The sequence below is a fragment of the Labrus mixtus genome, chromosome 8 (assembly GCF_963584025.1).
Source record: "Labrus mixtus chromosome 8, fLabMix1.1, whole genome shotgun sequence".
Taxonomy (NCBI): domain Eukaryota; kingdom Metazoa; phylum Chordata; class Actinopteri; order Labriformes; family Labridae; genus Labrus; species Labrus mixtus.
Window position 1 is genome coordinate 12,465,953 of NC_083619.1, and position 23,932 is coordinate 12,489,884.

Genomic DNA, 23,932 nt, shown 5'->3' on the forward strand with positions numbered 1-23,932 from the left:
TTGCTGGTTGAAAAAAAAAGGAGAACGCATGAATACATCGCTCTTTAGTCAACACAGTTAAAATTATGAAGGAAAAGTTGAAGGATGAAGTGATGTTTAAATCTCGGTGGGATACTCAAGAAAGTATTGTGGGAAATTGATCATAACATTTGGAAAAAACGTGCCAACAATTGGATCATTTATCAAGCAAATGTTATTGAAGCAAATGTTCTCTGATCCAGTTTTCGCAGTTTTTTTTAGAAATACCAACAAGTTAAGAAGCCGGGTCTGTTTCCCATATAACCTCTGGTCTGAATGGCTGTATTAATATATCTTTATATTGAATCAAACAACCCAGCACATTCACAGATAGATCTGTTCAAATATTATTCTTAGAGCTCAATGACTAGTTCTTTACTCTGCCTCAATTTACTGTACGGGCAAAGACATAAATACAAAATGTTTTAGTCCTGCTTAAGGCTGTAGGCATCATTAGTGCATGTGATTTTAAAGCGACGTATTGAACAACTATAGTGGAGACCGTATGAGCCATAGCAGCAGTAGAGGAAATATGAAGTTACTTGTCTGGGCCGTGTTGGAGCAAAGATTAATTCTAACAGATGGAAATGAAGGCTATTCTAAATTTTCATGATGGACAATCATTTTTTGTGATGTCATTTTGGCTGATAGTAGTTTTAGAAGAAAGCTCATAAAAAGGCTTTATCTTGAGAAAAAGTTCAGTGACATTCATGCCAAACTTTCAGTAGGAAAATATTGAAGCACAGGAGAATACCGTTTCTGAAAATACAGTATTATTAGTTTTCATCATCCCTGAACACATGGCCAGGGTGAGACTATTAGGGGTAGTCATGAACTCTGATCAGTGACAGACAAACTCCAATTACATGTTATATTACAAAAAATATTTCAGCACAGCACACCCCCATCTGTAATTTCCACTTTTTTCTCACCACAGACATTTCAGATTTATTATTTTCTAGAACATGTGTGTATAAATTCTGAATCCAGGTTCGAGTGGTTTGGATTTTCCTCAGTGACTCAACTTCTCTGCACCAGTATGGAGATTACAACACTGAAAGACAGTTACAAAACAATCATGTGTTCAATCTTATGTGACGTTGGAGTAGTCGCATAGTCTTATCGTACAAATGTCAATAAAACTCAACACAACATTGACAGTTATTTACTCATTCATTCAAGTTTCCATCCTCTGCATTTAGTCCTTCTAAAGCAACATACAAGAAAGTAAACAAACATTTGAGTACGACAAACAGATGAACAGTGTACAACATGATCTGGCAGACAAATAATTTAAAAAAGCTGCTACGATGACATATTTGAACATGGTCCCTCCAAGCTTATAAATAAGCAGTATGTTAGCAGTACTTAACATATTTACAAAAAATGAAGATACATTATATTTTTTCTGTACAGTAACTGGAAGCTCGATGACTCTTCAGTAAGCCTTTGAAAATGTACTGCACCAACAAACACGGGTATGTCCTCTCCAGGTTTTTTTTTTTGTAATTTCTCATGCTGTGGGGCATTTGCAGATCTCAGCTACATTACATATGACAGCATGGATACTGATCACACAGATTGTTACACCCTATATTACATTATTTAAAATGAATCTCAGTTTCCAGAAGCCAGCAGAAACCAAGCAGCTACCACCACAGCTGACTGTTGTCCTGAGTCTCAAGTCTAATGGGTCACTTTGAACGTAGTATCAAGGTTATATTGAGTTAGCTTTAAAAAGCTAGGGAGGCAATTTATTGCATTTTTTTGATATACTCTTCAACTCCAGACAGAAACAAATTAATGAAATGCTCCAAAAAAAGAAGTGAAATTGAATGTTTGTGGCTATTACAAGAAAGTAACATGTCCAATCATTTCAACCAGACCAAATTAAAATATTGTATAGCTGGCTTTGCTACCTACGTCACCATCTACCTGCTTGCCTGTGTGCATTCTACCTGTACGCTCACAGCACAAGTGAAGGCTTCTACAATCCAAAGATAACGACACAGAGTGAGAGAGCAGAAATATTCATGTTTTTGGAGGGACTGACTCAACATTACTCTGGTTGAGAAATGTCAAAATCCAGTCGTTGTTGTCCCACCCCCCCCCCCAAAAAAAAAATGCCAATCCAATCATTAAAGCTCCTGTAAGGAACTGTCAGTTTGCATTGATTTTAGCATCCTTTGTGGCTAATCTCTTAGTTGAGTATGCTCTGTACATGTGCAATTATTTCACTCCCAACCAAACTTGCTGTGGACTCACTTTGTCTGACACCGACCTGGTGACAAGCATTAAAAAAAAAAAATCCCCGTACAGAAAACAAATCCTCAATTTGGCCTTAATTTCAGTCCATTCATAACCAGCCTTACACTCCTCAAATGAGCTTTAAGAAAGCTTCCTTCAGAGCCACAGATGATGTTATTACATTGTTTGATGGGCTGAGTCCAATTCTTGTGACAAATATAATAATCTATGTGTGATATATTGATAAACAGACACTTTATCTTGAAGCATTGGACCTGTTTCGCTTGATTTAAAGAATCGCTCATGCTGTCCCACTCAGCTGTGTTGATAGTTCCTAACTACATGAAAATGTTGTGTTTACATTATATGACAGTGATAGAAGGTACCCCGATTTCAAGCTTCATATGTCCCAAGTAGACTGACAGGGAAAGTCACACCTCCAAGTCCATTGTTTCCCGTTCGCTTTCTTGCATCGTGCCACAGGTTTTGCATGGATGGATTGTACAATTCTCAGAAACAGGTAGGGAAATGGTACAGGCTCATCTTTGGACACTCCAGGCTCCATCCATTCCAAAATGATGTAAATGTTCAGGAAACACTGAGCTAACCAATGCAAGAGACGACACACTCATATAGGCAGATGAACAGTCTTCTATCAGTATATCATATAGTTGTAGTTCACCTCGTGTTTATGTATATATGCAGACCTACACACACGTGTGCACATAGGTCTTAGTGTGTGAATACAGTCTCTGGGATAACACATAGCATGTGTGCACTCTGCCCTCAGATGTTAATGTGTACATATGTAAGTCCGTACGTGAAGGTGATCCAGGCACAGCCTCCTATATTCTGCTCTTCTTCACAGTTTGTGAGCCCCGTCCATTCCACATGCATCCCTCCTCCTTCACCTAGAGAACCTGCTCCGTGCTGGACGCCGAGATGTCCAAAAGTCTCCAGGCTGCGTTGGGGTTCAGCTCCTCCTGGTCACGACACAACGCCCAAACATACATCATCCTCATCACCTTACCCTGATGTAGGAAGAGAAGAGAAGAGGGGTCATCCCAGGGAGACAGTACAGAGAAGGTTAAGGGCTTAACTAAAAATGTAAGTCATTATATAAGGTTGTTGATATAGTTTATAATGAGGATCTGAATGTTGATACATCAAACCTGTAGCGTTCAAAGTAATAAAGATGAAAAGGGGCACAGTTGCTGATCTAATTTAAACCATTTGAGTTGTTGACTTCCTTGAAAAATAACTCTGATTAAATCACATTCACTATGCTGGTGCAGTTATTACGACTTTACTGACCGGATCTCCCTCCACTATGTCTCCTTTTGGGCTGCGGATCACCATGACAACCTGAGCCTGGAAGGTGATGATGAGCACAGGGCCCTGGTCCATCATCTTACCCATTGCGAGCTTCAACACAGGAAGAGAAACCAGACAAATAAAATCAATTAGAAGAAGGCAATTAAAGAAGGTTGATGTCACTTTCTGCAGCAACCAGATCCTCAAATGGCGAGTAAACAATTAATTAAGAATGCTTCCGTGCATCAAAATTAAATTAATGTTGGTTACGAAGGGGAAAACATTTAAAGAGAAAGGGAAGTGTAAAAGAGAAAAACTGCAGATTTTACGTTCTGAATTTCCTAACACAGTGGTATGTAACATTTTGCATGTGATCGCTGGTGTTACAGTGTAATTTCACTCACATCGATGTTATCAATGTCAAGGACTTTGGACTGGAAGAGGAGCCCGAGCGCTCTGGCTTGCTGGATGGGGTGAGCCAGCTGACTGTAGGTCTGAGGACAATGAAAACACAAATGACATGAAAATGATGCTTCACAAATACTGAATGAAAATGTAAGTTGACAGAAAATGTAGCCATATTGTTTGTTAATGCATAACAAAAAGACAAGAAAAAATGCTAAACCATGTTCATGTGATCATCAGAAATTATATAACAAATTGTTGAAAGGAGCAATATGAAAGATATCTACTGAATTAAAACCTGAAATGACTTTACTATATCATCAGAAATTAAGGAAACATGCTCTGTTGAAATGTTGGCGTCTCTGTCAACAATGAAGGAGCAAAATGTCCTCCTAAGTTTAATTTCTTGTCCTGAATGGTCTGTATTTGTTTTGACCAGAGAAGGTAGGCGGTTTTAAGGCGACCCCCACACAGCCGTTTTGGACAGCCTCTCTGTTTGCCACATATGAGACTAGTTATCACGGCAAACCAACAGGTGTTACAGTGATGGAAGCTGCAAGAGAACTGGTTCAGATGTAACTGATTCTACCTGACCTAAAAAACCTCTGCATGTTTCCAATAAGCGCCACGACCAGAAACGTGGTAAAACTAAGAGAATTTCTGGACATGCTTCTGAAAAATGGAGAATGCAGAAAGGTTTCAAGACCGATGCAGAGCTGGCTAAACACTGAAGCATCAGTGTCCATGACATTGAAACACACGTGCAGATTGTTTCTAGGGAGGAGAGGGGCGGGGGGAGACAGCTCTCTCAAATGTTTTGAATTTGGACTGCAGTACTAATTTTACACACTACATGTCCGAATTACATATTGTTCCTTTAAGGATACAGGAAGATGATGATAAACAATCTTTCTACTGTAATATAATATATCTTTAACTGATTATGTATCAAAGTTATTTGCAGCAGCTTGAACTTACAGCTTCATAGCACCAGTCCTTTAAAACATCCAGCTCTCCACGGATCATAGCCTGCAGAGAGGACAGGGACAGTTATTATAGATAAATGCCTACAACGAAGGAGTGATCAACAAGTGACTTAGGAAGAAAAGTATTCATATTTTCAATTAACCTGTTATACCACCTTTATTATATTGTATGGCGATTGGATTACAAAGGAGGCCTTTGGCTTCTGTTAAACATGTCAGAGACAGTTTTGTAAACAGAAACCATTTTACCAGAAAGCCTTCATCAAGACAAATCTTCATTCATTAAACCAATGTAAGTGGCATCTTTTTGCATAACATGCTTTAAATTGTAGTAAAACTACGTCATCAGATCTGGATTTATAACCAAAAAAGACACAAGACAATGTCAGATGTATCCAGCCAGCACTAATTTACTATGAACTTGTATCAAAGTGTGGCAGGGGGAGCCAGAATTGAGTAATCCTAACAGGAGTAGTTCTTTTATTAACATTTATTTTTGGGCTTTTTGAGCCTTTATTGTAGAGGTAGGACAGTGGATGGAGTCAGAAATCAAGGAGCGAGAGAGTGAGTGGGAAATGACACGCGGGAAAGGCGCCACACGTAAGATTCGAACCTGGGAGGCCTGCTTGGAGGACCACAGCCTCCGTACATGGGGCCACTAACCACTTCGCTATCTGCGCCCCAAACAGGAGTAGTCTTAAGTTCAATTACTGACTCTGAACTAGATTGGATTTAAAAACAAATAAATACATTTAATGAAGCAAGGCCTTTATCAATAAGTCCTTTCTTAGCCTCCTCAGTGAAACACCCTCAGGTATTGAGCAGAGTGATGGAGAGGAGAGAGAGTCGAAGACACTGGTTAAGGAGTGTTTTTACCTCCAGGATGTTAGGGATGATGTCTTTTTCACACTGTTTGAGAAAGGAGTCTTTGTCAAAGTTGGGGTCTGCCTTCACGATCTCTGTAAGCACCTCAGACATTTCTGTCTTGGAAAAAAGACCACCTGCAAAGCAAGGACACAAGAGTAGCGATTACAAAGAGATCAGTCAGGGCATAGATGGCACACATGTTTTTTATTTGCATCTATAATTTTCCATTGACTCCATTTATCAATTAAACAGACTACAGCCAAAACGCAAGAGTGAAATAATGACAAGTTTGAGGTTAATTCATGTTGTGTTATAATCAGTACTTTCTTGGTTACCAACACAGTCCCGTTTACTGTGTTGATTATTTTCTCTTATTATTCTAAACTCTTAAAAATCATCCTTTCAGAATGAGGGACCAATCCGATAGTGAGGCTAAACTGATTCCACACATGATGTCATCTTACCCAGGAAGTCGGTGACTCTGTCAGTCATAGCTCTGGACGCCTTGATGAGGGCATTGTCACTTTCATCATACTTCATCTTCATCTCAAAGAACCCTGCAGGAAACAATACGGGACAACTGTAGTCAGGAAAGATTAACTCAATTATGAGTGTTTTGCATCATAATTGAGGAAATGACTGGCATTACTAAGAGCACATGTGCCTAGACACTGGACTGATTTGTTTTAGCTTCATAATAAACAAACAACTGCAAATAATCTGGTGCCCCCTGGTGTCTGTAAAGTAAATTACAAGTATGCATTCTGTACAGTAGGTGATCTATTAGATCATCCACAGTTTATAGGATTCTCTTACTGTTAAAGACCATGTTATTGTCCTTGAAGTCCTTCCACTGCTGGGACCACTTTGAATCCTTATGGAGAACCACACCCATATCCTCTCTGTAGCACAAAAGTCAATTGACATCATTTAGAGAGGGGTTATAACAACAGAGGTTAGAGACATTAATATGGAAAACGCACGGCTAAAATATGATGACTTTTTTTAAAAAGGTAACAGCTCCAAAAGTTACTCACTCATTGGCCTCGAATACTCTGGAGTCATTTTGGCCTCCTTTTGAAGAGTAGTCACTTCTTTTTCTCAGCTGAGAGGGAGCTCTGTAAGGGCCGGCATCCCCATCATCTATCTCCTTCTTCATGGTCTCCACACTCTACAGCAAGGACACACAGCTTTATTATTACTGGGGCACAACCACCCGTTAACAGTTCAGTATGTTTTAGTATGACAATCGTTGACTATGCTATAGAGGCGTACATAACTGCAAGTAAGAGATGCAGTGGTTTCTCAGTTAGTTGCATTTCCCTGGAAATAGCTCCATTGCAAGAACAAAAGAACAAACATATGTAGATACTCATTTGGCTGGGCGAACACGAGGAAGCTACAGGTGAAACATGCTGTTCGCTCACAATAAAGTCAGAAGGAGGACCAAGTCAGCACAAGATGAGGCTCCGATTAACATTTAATGGAAATGATGACCACATATGACGTTTCAGGCCCCGAGGCCTTCATCAGACAAGAACAAGTCACGTGACACACCTCCACATACATAACCCCTGAGGTCACCTGACAGGTCACGTGATACAAAGCAAGGGACAATATACATTAGAAATATACACGAGAAATACAAGACACTCATAGTAAAAGGAGCACAAGACCTATACATAGAAGACACTCACAATAAAGGGACAGTAAGGTGATTTGATTTGTAAACCATCAACAATTTAAATGAAGACAGTTTAATACGTTCCAGGTAATATGTTTTCTTCTGACCTGTGAGATGGCCCTGAATGCACCAGTTTTGCCCAGTTTCTCTCCTCCTTTAGACACAGACTCAGCCGAGTGCATGGCTGTCCTCGCTGCCTCCTCCACGCCTTCCTTTATCTTCTTTCCGATGTCAGTACGACTCACCTCCTCTAGACCCTATGGACAGAACCACAACCGCACATGAAGAGAAATATAGAGTACGTCTTCATTTGGTTAATTTAAACACCATAGAGACTACGCTTTACTTTCATTGTTAAACGAGGGGAAGTGCTGATACATTACCTCCTTGACGGTGTCTGACAGGGAGCCAAATGTCTTCTTAAACACCTCTGAGGTCTTCACTGTCTCAGCCTCTATGGTTTTCTAATGAAGGACATTCAAATAAATGCATTCAGGGATGTAACTAAAAACATATATACAGATAAACAGCACTTTCACAACAACAACAAAACATATGAATCGAAGAGATGTTGTCTTGTATAAAATCCCTGTGGCAACAAACAAAGTATTTGCTCGTACATATTTCTTGCGGGCTTGTTGGAGAGCATCGGACTCCTCGAGTCTCTTGGCCTCTTCTCTGAACTTCTTAATGTTCTCTTTCATCTCCTGATTCTTACTGAACTCCTGGCGCAGGCCGTCCACAAACTCTCCCAGGAAACCTTTGCGTCCTGAAGAATATCGCACCTAATTTGACCAGCATAACGAAGGATCAGTTAGAGTTCACAACAGAAAGACGTTTCATTCATTTCTTCAGTTGAGTCCTTATTTAATCTGTCTTTGACATCGAGCCCATGCAGTGCAAGCTGTCAGTGTGTACCTGCACGGCTGCAGCTGGGCTGCCATGTATCCTGTAGGCATCTCCTCTCCAAACTGAAGACACCAGAGGCCGAGAGCAAAGGGCCAAGGCGCGTCTGCCCACCAGCTGCAGTGGAGAAATTGTCACTGTCAGTAACAAACACAGACTCTGCCAACACTGCAGTGGACGTAGAATGAGGGACTAATGGTTGATTTCCCACAGAGAAATGACCAAGGATGTAAAACAGTACAATCTGTTAAGCCATTATTAAAGAACCCTATAGACTTGTTTTGGCTAAAAAAATCATGCTTTATTTAAGAAGGAGCTAAGATCAGACTCACCACAGGGTTCATTTATGTTACTACATATGCTCTGGATGGGGGATGATTTATTTCCCCAGGAACTTAGATCCACACAGAGCCAAGATCATACAGTTACTTTGATTTGCAAAAAAACAACAACAGTCTACTAAAAAGTTGCACATAATGAATGAATGACGATAAATGACAGGCATATAGATCAATCAATCATTTTTTATTTGTATAGCGTCAACTCATAACAAGTGTTATCTCGAGACACTTTACAAAAAGCAGGTAAAAAGACCTTACTCATTGTTATGTTACAAAGATCAGTAGCACTAGGTAAACCCAAAATCTGACAATATTTGATAATACTCTTGTCCTTTCTCCTAATTAGAATCTGAGGGATCCCAGTGAAGTGAATCTATAGGCCTACAATCAAGATCAGAGTCCCCACAGTGTGCCAAAGGCTGCTCGCCATGTTTAGTAACAGCTGTCACAATGACGTAAGTGATGAACTATAACAAGATCATATGCACTGAAATGATAAAAGTGATAACTCCAGTCGGGTTATAAACCAAGGCAGGTCACAGAATAAGGCGTAGTAACTCTTTTACCGACAATAAAAGATGATATCATCAATGTTGAACCCGTTACATCATGGTCAGTACCGACATGCCTATTGTAGTGATTCGCTTTAACAACCAACATTTTCAAGTTGTAAGCCTCAAACAGCTGTAACAAAAACTTGATCTAATTCGACCTTAAGCAAACAAGAACATAGAGAGATCCCTACAGCCCGTCTGATGACACAAGGCCTCTTAACAGCGGACATCTCAGCTGTACAAAATAAAACGAGCCCTGCAGAAAAAAAACTTGAAATAACCGGACAAGAAAAAACGAATAATTCATTCGTACATCCATACTCTCCTCTCTTAATTGTGTGCTGTAGACTTTATATGTGTAATGAAGGACATGAATGATTGACTTACCTCGTAGCACCGACACACGGAGGCTGCCATCTTGATCTTGAAATGCGCGGAGCAGCACGTGTATTCTTGCTGGCGCAGTTGAGCCTCCGCTCGACCAATAGAAGCAGAGCTTGAAGCCTGGGGGCGGGGTCAGCTGTCAGCACGACTTAAAGAGAAAACGCACCCCAAAAAGAGACAGATTTTATAATACTAGTGCTGTCATCTATGGACTTCCCTGCCTCTTTACATAGGTAACGAGACTTTATATTATTGTGAATAATTTGCATTATGTAAGTGGTTTGTCATCGACTTAATATTCTAGGCTATAACATATTTAGGGTTGGATTCTTAAGCACTTTGTGAATATTAAAGTCAATTAGAATTAGATCCATCATTTAATTTTCTACTTAAAAAACAATGTCTACTAATATGTGGTTCAGTAGGTCGAGAATCCATTGAGTTAATTACTGCAAATAAAAATAAACACCTCTATATCTTGTGTAAACATTTATTACACATAGCCTACCACACATTAAAACGAACTTCAATCATGGGACAATCTTTGTAGCCTGACACTGTTATTATTTCATTCAGATTTAAATGACTTGAATGTGCGCCTGACAGGGGACAGGCTATCTACAGGCATGTCAGTAAAGAGCGCCCCCGTGTGGCAGCTATGTGCAGCGCAGGGACTCCTCCCCTCCCTCTGCAGAGTTTGAAGCTCTGCTCTTCTGCGGCCAGCAGCAGCTCGCCTTGACAGCCAAAACTGGCGCAGAGTCTCAGCTCAAACCTGAACCTTTATTCTTTTTCTGTCCTGTAACGAATTCATACTCATACTTTTCACACATCCTCTTCCGGAGACAAGCGCTGGAGCGGCCTCGTCCAGAATGGGGAACCGAGACGATGAATACGATTTCTTGTTCAAAGGTAAAAAAAAAAAAAAAAAAAAAAAAAGGGGAAAAAGATGACTGCATCCCCCCTTTACTCACCGACGAATATATGCTTTAATAATAGCTCCTAGTCTGTTATTGTGTCATATTCTCTGGGCAAATGTCTCAATTTTCTGACTAATGTTTTGTTGGAAACTGCCCGGATGATAATCGGTTAATGTTATTACAACATAATGCTGTCATTGTAACATTACAACGCCTATACAGATATATTTATAGGTGAAGGATGCAACACCCTATCCGCGCTCAGCCTTTGTGTGCAACTTTCGTCAACTCATAGAGCTGGATTGTTAGTTTGTTTGTCTATTGATTGACATCTGATGTTTTCTGCTCATCCCCCTCATGAGGTTGTTTAAAGGCCTGTTAGCCTCTTCCTCTCCTCATCAATCATCTTCTTCCTCACATCAGGGTTGTTACTTTGCCAGTTGCTATAATATTGGTCATTCTTGTAACTTTGTGTAATATCTTTATAAAGACAATCAATGGGCCTGGTCAGTTAAGATGGGAACCAGACTTAGGTAGACTTGTTTATCTTCATTTTGGATCCAGAATGGCTCCCTTTGATCCTGATATCTGCTCCTGTGGCAAATTAACATCCTGGGCCTGCAGAAGCCAAAGGGCCATTTAGATGTAACAAAGTATCCTCTGTGGGATGAATGGGGCATCTGCCGGAGGCGAGGGCTCCCTCTCTCACCCTCCCTCCCTAACTGTCTCCCTCTCTGGACGAGCCATCGTCTGTGTACCCGGCCGAAACAGGAAGGGCAAGGCGGTCTAAAACTGTCGATTCAGGTTTTGATGAAGCCTGTTATCAGCTTCCTGCAGCCCGGACCGGGGCGATGTCGACAGGGGGACAGAGTTCGGGTCTATTTCCTTTCGCGGAGGGAGGGGTAAAACAAAAGGCCTCCACCTCTGCTGCTGTGCTGAGAACAGCAGCCTGCTCCTCCTGACACTAACTTGACTGGTCAGTGAGGAGACTAATCAATCATCTTCCTCTGATGTCTCATCTGAAACAAAGCTTGTTATTAGCCAATGCTTAACAGCGTTTTCAAACCCAACAGTGAAGTTAATTATTCTTCCAGATGTCTCAATATAAAGTCTCAATATAAAGCTCCAATACTGACAGTGTTGGTGTAAAACTACTGTACTTCTTTTTGTTATCACAGGGGTAGACTCAAAGTTTAAAATGACGCTAAACTGACATCAGATAGAAGATTTCATCTTTTGTGACTGAATTGAACCATTTTCAGTGTGTTTTTGTCGAGCTAAACTTGTGTTGAAAGGTCAAGTTTTTGCAGTTTTTGATTTATTCAATTGCACATACTGAAAATGGTTCTTCAAAACCCTGGCAGAGAGCCATTACAGACTATAGCATTTCTTTATTTAGTGGTTTATCCTTCAGGCATATTTGACGGAATAAATTAAATAACAGATCCTATTCATGGACTTAGGGGGATGGCTTTTTGAGTTGTTGTTTTCTTTCCCTCTGCAGTGACAACCAAAACAAAGTTCATACAGAAAACTACTAAAATTATAAATTTTTTAACAGTCAGCGAGAAGATATGATCAATAGCACTTGACAATTCAAGCAGCACATTGTTCTATACAAAACACAAGCATTATTATACTATTCAACACAGTGTGCTTTCACCCATTATTTATTGATCTGTTGTGAATCCATACTTTTATCTTTTTGATAGATGGTGCGGAGAAACTGTTTTGATGGATCAGAAAAAATAATCCTTTGTTTCGTTACAAAGATGAAAACAAATCCTCTTCATTTAGTTTAAGCCTGACATATTATTTAAAATGAGATTATAAAAAAGTTATGTGTTTGTGTTTTACATTCCTACTTACAGAGAAGTAGTTTTTTGTATCCCATATGAAGTCTCATTAGTTTAGTTGAATTCAGTGTTTAGGTGAACTGCAACAGAAGCATATCTGGAATCTATTGATACATACAGTTCATCCCGTTCCTCTCCCATCACCCTTATGAACAAACTCACCTCATCTTTTCGTCTCCCTCTCTTTCCCTCCACAGTTGTGTTAATCGGGGACTCAGGCGTAGGGAAGAGCAACCTGCTCTCTCGATTCACACGGAATGAGTTCAACCTAGAGAGCAAGAGCACCATCGGGGTGGAGTTCGCCACGCGCAGCATCCAGGTGGACGGCAAGACGATAAAGGCTCAGATCTGGGATACAGCCGGACAGGAGCGCTACAGAGCCATCACCTCAGCGTGAGTCCAGAGTTCAAACCTCAGTGTGGGGAAACACTGTCAGCGCTGCAGTCTTATCCTTTACACCAGTTTGAATGAGGCAGCTTGTTAGATATGTACTATCAGATTAGGTGGTAGATGTTGATGCAGCTTTTGATCTATGAATAGCCTTAGTACTACGAAGCAAGACTTTTCATCAATGAGTAAAAATATTTGTGTATCTGCTTAATGTCAAACATAACTTTAAATGTAGTTTAGAAACGTAACCCTTCCTTCGACCTCTCTTAAATCTGATTTTTTTTCACAGCTTTGTGTCTGCAGGTAAGATGAAACTTGTGCCTTTTTTGTAAATAAGGTAACATTATATTAAACAAGGTCAAATGGAGAACAGATTTCACAAACTACTGAATACTCTTTGTTTAAGAGATCCCCAGAAAGACATTCTTAAAACAAAACAAAAAACAGACTTTGAAGGGATCTGCATTAACCTACCTTTTCTCTCTGTGTCACAGATACTACAGAGGAGCGGTGGGGGCGCTCTTAGTGTATGACATAGCCAAACACTTGACTTATGAGAATGTGGAGCGCTGGCTGAAGGAGCTGAGGGACCACGCCGACAACAACATCGTCATCATGCTGGTGGGAAACAAGAGCGACCTGCGCCACCTCAGGGCCGTGCCCACAGACGAGGCCCGGGCCTTCGCAGGTACAGACTCTCATGACTATAAATACATTTATTTTTATCAATTTTTAAATGTTTTTAAATATATTTAATTCAGATGACATTCTATGCAATAACTCCACTTTAACCAGATTTTTTCAAAAAGTAAAATTCCTTCTTTATTCTCTTACTGTAACTGCTGACATAATCATGATTTTGCTGTGTGTTTATAATGAATATTTTGCTTATTTTTCTGTTAATTGTATTTTTGGTTTCTTCATCCTCAGAGAAGAACAGTCTGTCATTCATAGAAACTTCAGCCTTGGACTCAACAAACGTTGAAGAAGCCTTTAAGAATATCCTCACAGGTATGGTTTCAAAATAGAACTTACGACAGAGCCATGTTGTGTAAACTATAAACTTAAATAAAGAGAAATAAAACTCATTGTATTATAATGTAATAAAACCAACACCATGTGTGTAATTAGAAGGAGAAGTTTTTGCATTATATTTTGCTGTTTAAGCCTTAAAACATGTTCTCGTATTAAACCTTTGACCGATATGAAATCTTAAAACATTGACCTTTAGACTTTTATGAAACTATTGGTATTAACAGACAGATATTATATCTAACATCAAAACAACAGCAGAAACTAAAAACCAGTTATTTCTGGTGACTAAACTGAACTTCTCTTGTGTAACTTCCTCTTAGTGTGGGAAGTTTATTTGTCTTGTGGAAAAGTGTAACTGAAGTACTTACCTGTTTGATATCTATCCGTGTTTTCACATTTCTATACAATTAAGACAGCTGCTGCAGCCTGAAACAAACCCAGCCTTTTAATGTTCTAGGTATCTAGGATTTCCTCTAAAACAACTCTTCTTTTCAAAAACAGAAATCTACCGCATCGTCTCGCAGAAACAGATCGCTGAGCGGTCTGCACACGACGAGTCCCCGGGAAACAACGTGGTGGACATCAGCGTGCCCCCCACCACAGACGGCCAGAGGGGGAGCAAACTGCAGTGCTGTCAGAACCTGTAACCCTCAGCAACCATCCCTCCTCCACCTGGGTCGATTATTAATTGAAATCCAGTGTTGCTATGCTTCCGTCTGCCTGGGGTGCAGAATTTTGTTTGAACCTGCACTTTTTGGAGAAGTGGGGTCAATACTGTTGTCGATCAATTCCACAAAGTTTGAATAGATTTCAAATGATAATCTGACCCAGGTACAACAGTGCAAAAACAGGACTGATGGCACTGCAGTTACCCATGAAAGAGTAGCAGAGTAGCTTTGTAAGCATAGACATGTCCATAGTAGACAGTTATTGCCACGTGTTGGAGGCCTGGCTTTGTATTCTGCCTTTTCTCGTAGTACCAGCCGTCCTGTTTTTGGGCTCTCCTCCTCCTCCTTCAGTCATCATCTCAAAAGTGGTTGTGACGCTGCTGATGCTTAATTCATTTTGTGTAAAAAAAAATATTCTTTTTTTTGTTGTTTTGATTTTGATAGCTCGTCTGCTCACATACATTATATTAATGCCATGAAATTAAATTTTACAGTATTATGTTGCTGTGTCCTTTTTTTCTAGTAATAAAAACCACAATAAAAAAATGAAATGACCTCTGTGTCTGCACACTAAACTCACCAACTTGCTTGTTCAATGCAGAAGCTGTATTTTATTGTTGTTCCAGGTCGATATGGTACGGACTCCCTGGGTCTATATGCATCGATACAGTTTAGAAATGGGCTTAAATGACCTCATTGGTGTGGACAATGACAGCATGACGTCGTACTCTGGGCTATTGTTTGTTCTCCAGGTCGCCATAAAAATCAACATTATTTAGTTGAGTTGGGAAGAAGAACGTTGAGCCACACACTATTTTGACACATCACAGAATCTTTCAGTGTGAACATTGGATAGCTGTATCTATTTATATGAAGAATCGTTCATGTCATGAAAACATCACAGAAGCTTAAAGGGCAAACTGGTCCTGGATGGAGCTGGTGACGGCTGCTCGTTCGTAAAGGGGCTCAGAGCATTGGAAAACTTGCACATTTAAATATTTTATGTAATTAATCTGAAAATGAAATAGTGACTATTGATGAGACAGATGGGAAGTGGACTTATGCGCCTGTTTGTGGCAAAAACAAACAACAGATTCAAATGGAAATACTGAAGTAAAGTACAAATAGTGAAACTGTCCCTTTAAGTTGAACTGTTATTCATACAGACTTTAAGTGTCCTCCTGATAATGCCTATTCAATATCAAACAGCTCCCAGCACAAATATATTACATGGGGAAACCATTCTAAGTATTTAAACAATAAGAAAACATATTTTCAGGGCATGACCCCCAAAGTCATTGATTATTAGATAAGACCACATGAGGATCGTTAGAAGCAGAATGACCTCAAACCACCGGACACATCACGATTCACATTGAATTAGTCCCGGAGTCCCTCGTGTTTTATTGCACAATAACCCAACTTTTCAGGGGATGCATCAGGAAGACTACAATGACACAAAATACTTTGTTTAGCATACGCTGCATACATTGATTGACATCTCAGAACACATTTGTCTTTTGCACCTTAACAGAGTACCAGCCTGCTCTGATACCTCTCAGTGTTTTTCTATTGGACAACAATCTGTAATCGCACTATTCCGACCGCCGGATCTCTTCAGTTAGAAGTCGTGTCTCGTTGTGACGCACGTTAAACTACTGGTCAATACTAGGCAGCTCATCAATGAATGGTGCATTTACAAGTGGAGCAGGGCTGTAATGCACTTGTATGACAATAGTAGAGACATCATCCAATTGTTAACACTTTCCATACCTCCAATTCTACCAGCATTGCTGTTCTGCTGTTTTAACAGCTGCAGCTGGTGTTATTCAGTATACTTCAGTCTTCACTGACCCCGTTACAAGTGTGATAAATACGTGACGCCTTAGCTAATGTCCAAACAGGGAAATTATTTTATTTCCACTATAAGGACTGCAATGATAAAGCCTCACCCGGGAACTTTAAAGGTTTCAGATTAAAGACAAGATGGTTGGTATGAGCAACTGTTGCCCTCTCTGCTTGTCAATAAAGAATATTCACAGATAGACTTTGTCTATCATGTTTGTAAGATTATAATCCTCTGCCAGGCTCATGGCTGCCCTTTGTTCAAAAACTGCTAAATACATTGTGAAGGGGCATGGGGGAATTATAGGTAGTGAATATGTTTCATATTATACTGTAGTAGCATGCTGAATCAGTTATATCCTGCTACATTAGCTTGTGTCTTAGTATTTCTTCTTAAGTCTGTGTCACAGACACACGGTTGGGCTGGTTAGTCCATTATCCATGTGTTCAGTCGGTCTCACATCCCAGCACCTCAACATCAGCTGTGACTCCGGAATGAGTTCCTCCCAAAACCACTCTTTGTGGTCGGCAAATACCATCATATTTTACATCAAGTGCTTCGATAAAAGAAAACAGGAGAAGAGAGCAGCTCTCTCCTATCAGAATGGTCCATATGAAGTGCAAAAGTTCATTAATATGATTAATTTTGTTTTTTTTAGAGAGTGCTTCAGTGGGCATTATTTTAAATATTCCTCTCGGCACTGCTCCGCACTCATACGATGGTCTCGTCAGTCATTTTCTTGGTCGACTTGGTCGGCACAGATCGTTGGGTGGTGTGTGCTCCTTTCATGTCGGGCATGAGCAGGCGCACTTTCTGATTGGTCCTCCTCCACTCCGAGTACAACTGACAGTGATACCGAAATGACACCTGAGATTAGGATGAAAGAAGAGTGGGGGGGGGAGATAGGACGGGAGGTGAGACCAGAGGATAATACAACTGACAGCAAGACATTTGAGACAGAGTAGTCTGACTACAGGACAGGAGTTACAGCACGGCTGCTCACGAGCTACAACGGGCTAAACTTTCACAATTTGTCTTTTTGAAGGTTTCCTTGCCTGGAGATTAAATAATTAAGTTTCTGTACAAGGTGTCAGCCTTACAATAAATCCAATTTTAAAACAATATCATCAAGTTGGAGAAAAGAGGCTTAGTCTCTTATTTAAGAGTAAAGCCAGCTTATTGAGTTATGTGTATGCATGCATGACCTGTCAGCATACATTTCAAACAAATAACTGCTCTATACGTGAGATTATCATGTTGCACATTCCCCTACCTTTGTTTTCTTTGACTTTGATCAGAGGCTACTCAAGGTCATATTATAACCAAATAGTAACTCTGGTTGTAGATATAAACGGAAGATAATGAATCGGTGTATATGGTTGTCTATCTATTGCATCTGTGTCAGTTTACATTTGTTTTAAGCTCTCTATGGGACACTGAGATATTCAAACCAATGTGTGGGTGTGAGAAAAGAAAACCTTCAATCTGTGTATAAAAGACCATAAACAGGAGTTTTGTATACAGTTCTCTCAGCCGTTACAGGCCAATATCTAAAGCAATGCAGTAATTACCAGTGTCCAGAGGATGTAGATGGTGAAGAGGGCGATGGTGAGCGCAATGAGGCCCACAGCCTCCAGTCTGCTCTTCAGCTGCAGGTGGTCCTGGGCGCCCCTCAGACACAGCCAGCCAGAGATGGCGGCCAGTGGGGTGATGAGCAGGAAGCAGGCCATGTCACAGAGCAGGGTGCGCTTCTCACTGCGAGGGCCCGGGTCCTTCAGCCACTGAGACAGGGAAGAAGTTGTTGATCCAACAGAACATTAGGTTGGACCGCAGAACCATTCTGCTATCATTTGTCAACACTTGAGCCCATGAGAGCGATCAGGAATTTGTGCTGTTCTATGTGCGTTCAACAACTACTAGACTGATCATTATTTCTACTACAGTCTTTCGAGCAACTTGAGGAGAGAAAAGATCTGTAGTGTAGAGACCACCTGAGTGATCGCTGCACCTACAGTTTATGCAGATGTCTGTTTATGGAGAATAACACAAGCTAATCTATTTCCAGATGCTCTCTGATTGGATCCAAGATTACATTACAGTCGATGTGCTTCACTTCTTTTGCTTCCACACTGTTTCACTGCGTACAACCATAGATGAAAGACAAGTGGATGATACTTCAAACTACAAATGTCCACAGGAACACACTTAAAATCTCGTCCCTCACATAAAGATTCTGTACTCATATGGAGAACCTGTTTATAGAGATTTTGCTGTATACTAATAACCGTGTTCATTTTTTATTTGTCTAACTGGTGTATTTTATTTTGCAATGGCTGTAACAACATGATTCTGCCAATTGAAACAGACTCAGAAAGTTGTGACCTTCTAGAATAAGTAATATGAATGACCATACCTTATCAATGTTAGCAAATCAGTTAAAGCATTTTTCTCAGATTACAAAACCCTCTAACCTGTGTGAGTGGTTGTGGTCGTCGTTCAATAGTGAATTCTGTGTGACAGAGTTCACAGTAGCTGGTGTTGGAGGAGGACAGCCACTTCTCCAAGCAGCTCTTGTGCACTTTTCCCAGTGTGCCGGTGCAGTCACAGGGTGAGAGCAGAGTCTCCCCTCCAGCTCCCTCATGACAAATCCGACACATGCCCACATCGCTGTGGAGCAAAGAATAGACATAGCCATGATCAACCGAAGAACAATGCAATTAGAGTATATTCACGGGTGTTCAATGCGAGTTCCTCCCCCTCTTACCTCTGCAGGCTCACCGCTTTGACGACGGTGGAGAGTGGGCGGCCATCTTTTGCCGTCACCTTGGCAATATATTGGGCTTGTGTGTTAGAATCAGACTCCTCCAAATCCTTGGAGGCATCAGATTCAGCGTTCCCCGAGTAATCACAAAGGGAGCCGGGTAGGTGGCAGCATCCTGATGAAGACATGTCTCAGCGGAGGGTGACAGTGACTTAAGATGATGGTGGAGGCGTCTTCAAAGAAGGGTCTGAAACAAAATCTGATGTTCCACTTTTCTTCTTTCCTCCTCTGCCCACCTACAGAAGAAAGCAAAGCGGATTATAACAAGAACACGAACAGACGGCGATGATTAATTGAATTGACAATAAAAGACTGTTTGCTCTCCTCAGTGACACCATGTTAAAACAGGAGAAGGTGACATCCTAACGGGGAGAACAAAGTGAGATCAAACTCTAAGTCTGAAAAGGGGGTGGACATTTAGTCTTTTGGAAATAAACAACATCAAAAACCTTCAAAAAAAAAAAAAAAAAGCAGGGAAAATTTCAAATTAACCAAATGGGTCAATCAGTACAAAGGCATGTTGTGAAGCTCAACCCCTACAGCTATTAGTTAAAAATTGAGATGTCACAGCTGCTAAGAATGCCAAATATGTTTTGCCGCAGATGAATGTTTATCACAGGCACAAGACATGTAGGACTTAACCTTGGGGTAATTATGAAGCAATTTAGGATTTAATTTAATGTGTTAAAGTATTTTCTTCGATAGAATTAATTAGCACAATTGATTAAATGACTTTAATAGGGCTTGAATTTACAGTGTTGGGGGGGAAAACACAGAATGCACATAACTGCCCTTCAGACTTTCCCCATTTGACACTCAACATATATAAAACATTATTAAAAATTCACAAGTATTGAAACATCTCAGTGCGTTTAGAGCCAGACCATGGGGACGTATGAGCCTATGTTATTATTGTTTTTGTAATCGGGGGGTTTAACGATGTTTAATCATGCACACTACAATAATAACTCCTCGTACTGCCATGTGTAGGTGTGTATGTCTAATCTAAAGTTACATCGTCTACTACTGTTTCTATCACGGGGTTTCGAAGATGAGCAGCTGAGATGTGACAGCCTTTGTTGGCATATCTACACATTATTGACACTGTGTCGTTCTTACAGAAGCACTAACAAAGCCAGCAGTTATCTATAACCACCGTGAAGTGTGTGAACAGTTGTGCACAAACGAGTCGATATGTGATGTATGTGAATGAAAAGCTGGTGAACAAGGTGAAAGACAGACGATAGCATACATTCACTCACCTGACGACGGCCTCCCTTTTCTCGCTTGGCCTTGGCTTTGGCCCTGCGCTAACCAGACACGGGCTAGATGAGCTAACCGGACAGCTCTAGCTATAAACTATAACATTGACATCTAACCAAAAGCTGGCGATAACAGGGAATACAAACGACAACCACATGCGCTGCGTCCTCTCCATTGTGTGTCGTATATCTCCCTCGGTTAATTCTGCTCGAAAGGATGAGAAGAAAACGGCTGTGTCTGCCAGGATTACCAGCGCAGCTAAGGTGGCTAACAAGCCAGCAGCAGCAGGCAAGCCTACTTCAGCATCCCTCAGCTGTGCACTGGTCATGTGACTCAATGCTGCCTTCAAAGTCGTTGGTAAAATAAAATCAAGGGAAACTTAAAAAAAAAATAAACCAGTTATCAAGGAGTGTAATTCGATCAGTACGGATGTAAGGACTACTGGTGAGTCTGTGTTTTCAGATTTTTTGTAAAGATGGAAGTCCAGTCAAACCAATGATAAAAGTAATCAATGTTAATATTTGATTTGTGAAGCGATTTTATTGTTTAACAACATTAAGCTGTGGAGCATAAAATAACGCTAACGAATCAGCCATCAAGAAAAAACAAAACTTTTATTATAGCATTACTATTCCAACTCCTAACATTATAATATACCATAGGGGACATAAGTACAGTAAGACCGTCTCGAAGCGTTAGAAGGTCAGTTTACGAGTATTCATGAACGCATCACAAAGCACAAACAAAAGCAAAAAACGTGAAGTAGTGCCTGTTTACGAGATATTTGGCCTGATTTTTTTCAGCCTCTCTTATACGTCAATGTTGGTTTATTTTGAGCAAAGAAACACTCGTTGTTCTTTATCTAAAAACATAATAAGTAAGTTATGTCAAAATAAAAGCGCTAGGTGGCAGCATGTAGTTTACCCTCTCAGGGTGTTGCAGAATTGAGTTGGTACGGTTGTTTAAACGATGAAACGATAGATGTTTAGATATTTTATGGAAAAGGTATTCTGCTATTACTGCAATCTGCTGTTCTTTTTGTATGACATTTTGAGCAACAACAGTAGGCCTGAGCTACAACAGAGGTTAAAATCAGTTGGTAATGCATGACACCCTGTTTGCTGCATTAAGAATAAGTTAAGTTTGATATAAGTGCAGTTGTACATAAAATGAATAAATTTTGGTTGATCATACACAACACTATGATCTTTTCTGAAATGAAGTATTCTTTTTGGGTCACACCTACCAATTCACACACTGGTGCCAGAGTTTGCTATGTAGGCTGTGTATGTGTTTATCAGTATTATTAAAACTAATCGCATTCATACACATTCACTAGGTACACAAGGTACTATAGTCAATTCTCGGACCAATGATACAGTTTTTAAAAGTCAGGTTTAGGCTACAAAACTGCCATGTTAATTTCTCAAGGTATTTTTAACTGATTCATAGTAGCTCCACTAGTATGCATCGTGAATCTTCCCTTGACCATACATAGTTAATTTTGTTGTTATTTACTTTCACTTTTATTGTTAAACAAAAGTGATGATCAGAAAATGTAACAATCCTCCAAAAATATGTTTTAAAAAGCTGCATTCCGATTGACTTACTGCCAATAACAGTTGCACTTTGTAGAGTTCATTGAATTTGATTTTGATGAACCTCATTGTCTTTGGTAAAAATAAATAATTTTTAGTGATCACCCACCAAAAAGCAAAGTCAAAGCCTGAAAGCAAACACAACCGCACACTTCAACCAAGGAATACAGTGCTCCCACTGATCTAGTTTTGGTCAGCCCTTGGTCATAGATCTTTCGGCCTTTGGGGGCCTAAGTGAATAGTTCTATAACAAGTAATAGTTACATTTAATCTTGCATCTTAAAGACAAGATATGATAATTTGTAGATTTTGTAAGATGTACCTCATTGTGAATTCTGAAATGTGTCTATAGTCTGATGTAAAATATTAACCTCCACAGGTCATTTTTTTAAACATTAGTTAAACAACAGCTAGACTCTCCCTCAACCTCTTCTTATTACCTTTGGCCCCCTTTGGATTAAAAAAAAGAGAAGGTCCCGTCATAGTCAGTGTAATCTGAGTATATTAGTGAGAACAGGGATCTTCACACATACGCACACACATAACTCACAGCAAGTTTTTTTGTAAGCTATCCCAACACTTTGGTCAAAGTCCAAAAGAAATCACGAGACACTACCTTTCCGCATGTGTGGGATATCATGAGACATGTGTTAGTGGACTTTAACACTGACAGATACACAAATGTGCCAGTTGTTCATTTACCCATCACACATTTTGGATGTTTGAGCAGCTAGCCACTATTAGGAAAAGAAAAGCAATAACATTTAAATGACAAAGCGAAATATTTAGCAGTAGCATCTGTACAATACAATTTAAATGAATAACGGTAGACTAAAATATGAAGGTAGCCTATATAGAATATAAGAGGATTACAACATACAATATGATAATGTATGGTATGGTGGGATAGGATAGGATACAAAACGATAAGATACCAAATGATATACACTAATAGGATATGACACGGAATGACACAACAAAACATGATACGCTACGCTACGTTACGCTACGTTACGCTACGCTACGCTATGTTACGTTACTTTACGTTACATTACTTTACGTTACATTACTTTACGTTACATTACTTTACGTTACATTACTTTAAGTTACATTACTTTACGTTACGTTACTTTAAGTTACATTACTTTACGTTACTTTACGTTACGTTACGTTACGTTACGTTACTCTTTCGTTACTACAAATAACGATATGGAACAATATGATACAACATTACAAAATACGATATGTGACACTTCATTGACCATGTAGAAAAAGTTTTCGTGGTTGCTTGAAATAATTGTTTTAGTTTGCCTGTTGTTTTAGTAATGGTCACTGGATTCATGGCCTGAAGTTGTGTGAATGACGAAGCAGACATCCTTAGGGATGAAAAAAAAGTCTGATTGTCCCACTTAATAATGACATGAATATAGTGCATGTATTCAGTAGTTATTCTGTAGTAGAAAGAACTTTAGAGTGGGAGAAAGTCACTGACTGATAGAGAAAAAGGAAGACAGATATGTGAAGACAGACAGATTGCATAACTTATCCACAACGTTTGGCTTTCAATAAGAGTATAACTTGATTGCTGCAGTTCTGTCCCGTGATCCTTTGAGCTGTCAGCTGTCAGAGTCCTCATGAGCTCCAGTGGAAGGAAATACTGTAATTCAGTTTCTCTCATTTTCCAGTGAACACTTTTTGTTTTATGAATATTACAATTATATTCAACTATTCACGAATACTTAACACTAATGTTCAATATGCTTTGTCTACATTTCAGCAGTATTTAGTTGATATTTAGTCTTGGGAACATTTCAGAATGAAATCATCTTAAA

At 39.8% G+C, this 23,932-nt stretch overlaps 3 protein-coding genes across 3 annotated transcripts; 1 reads left to right on the forward strand and 2 right to left on the reverse strand.

The window, feature by feature from the left end:
• Positions 1-1,167: 1,167 nt before the first annotated feature.
• On the reverse strand, positions 1,168-9,788 carry LOC132978973 (mitochondrial import inner membrane translocase subunit TIM44-like). Its single transcript, XM_061044381.1, has 13 exons — positions 9,710-9,788; positions 8,440-8,544; positions 8,142-8,306; positions 7,905-7,985; positions 7,629-7,778; positions 6,875-7,008; positions 6,654-6,739; positions 6,302-6,394; positions 5,847-5,971; positions 4,963-5,013; positions 3,984-4,073; positions 3,580-3,690; positions 1,168-3,296 (listed from the first exon to the last, which is right to left on the reverse strand). The coding sequence occupies exons 1-13, from the start codon at positions 9,737-9,739 to the stop codon at positions 3,177-3,179; spliced, it is 1,341 nt and encodes a 446-aa protein (XP_060900364.1). The 5' UTR covers positions 9,740-9,788; the 3' UTR covers positions 1,168-3,176.
• A 591-nt stretch (positions 9,789-10,379) lies between these two features.
• LOC132978991 (ras-related protein Rab-11B) lies at positions 10,380-15,071 on the forward strand. Its single transcript, XM_061044414.1, has 5 exons — positions 10,380-10,615; positions 12,677-12,872; positions 13,364-13,557; positions 13,800-13,880; positions 14,406-15,071. Exons 1-5 carry the CDS (start codon positions 10,576-10,578, stop codon positions 14,549-14,551), a joined length of 657 nt encoding a protein of 218 aa, XP_060900397.1. The 5' UTR covers positions 10,380-10,575; the 3' UTR covers positions 14,552-15,071.
• Positions 15,072-15,947: 876 nt separating this feature from the next.
• LOC132978990 (E3 ubiquitin-protein ligase MARCHF2-like) lies at positions 15,948-20,825 on the reverse strand. Its single transcript, XM_061044413.1, has 5 exons — positions 20,502-20,825; positions 19,183-19,475; positions 18,890-19,085; positions 17,990-18,199; positions 15,948-17,285 (listed from the first exon to the last, which is right to left on the reverse strand). Exons 2-5 carry the CDS (start codon positions 19,365-19,367, stop codon positions 17,130-17,132), a joined length of 747 nt encoding a protein of 248 aa, XP_060900396.1. The 5' UTR covers positions 19,368-19,475; positions 20,502-20,825; the 3' UTR covers positions 15,948-17,129.
• Between the last annotated feature and the right edge of the window lie 3,107 nt (positions 20,826-23,932).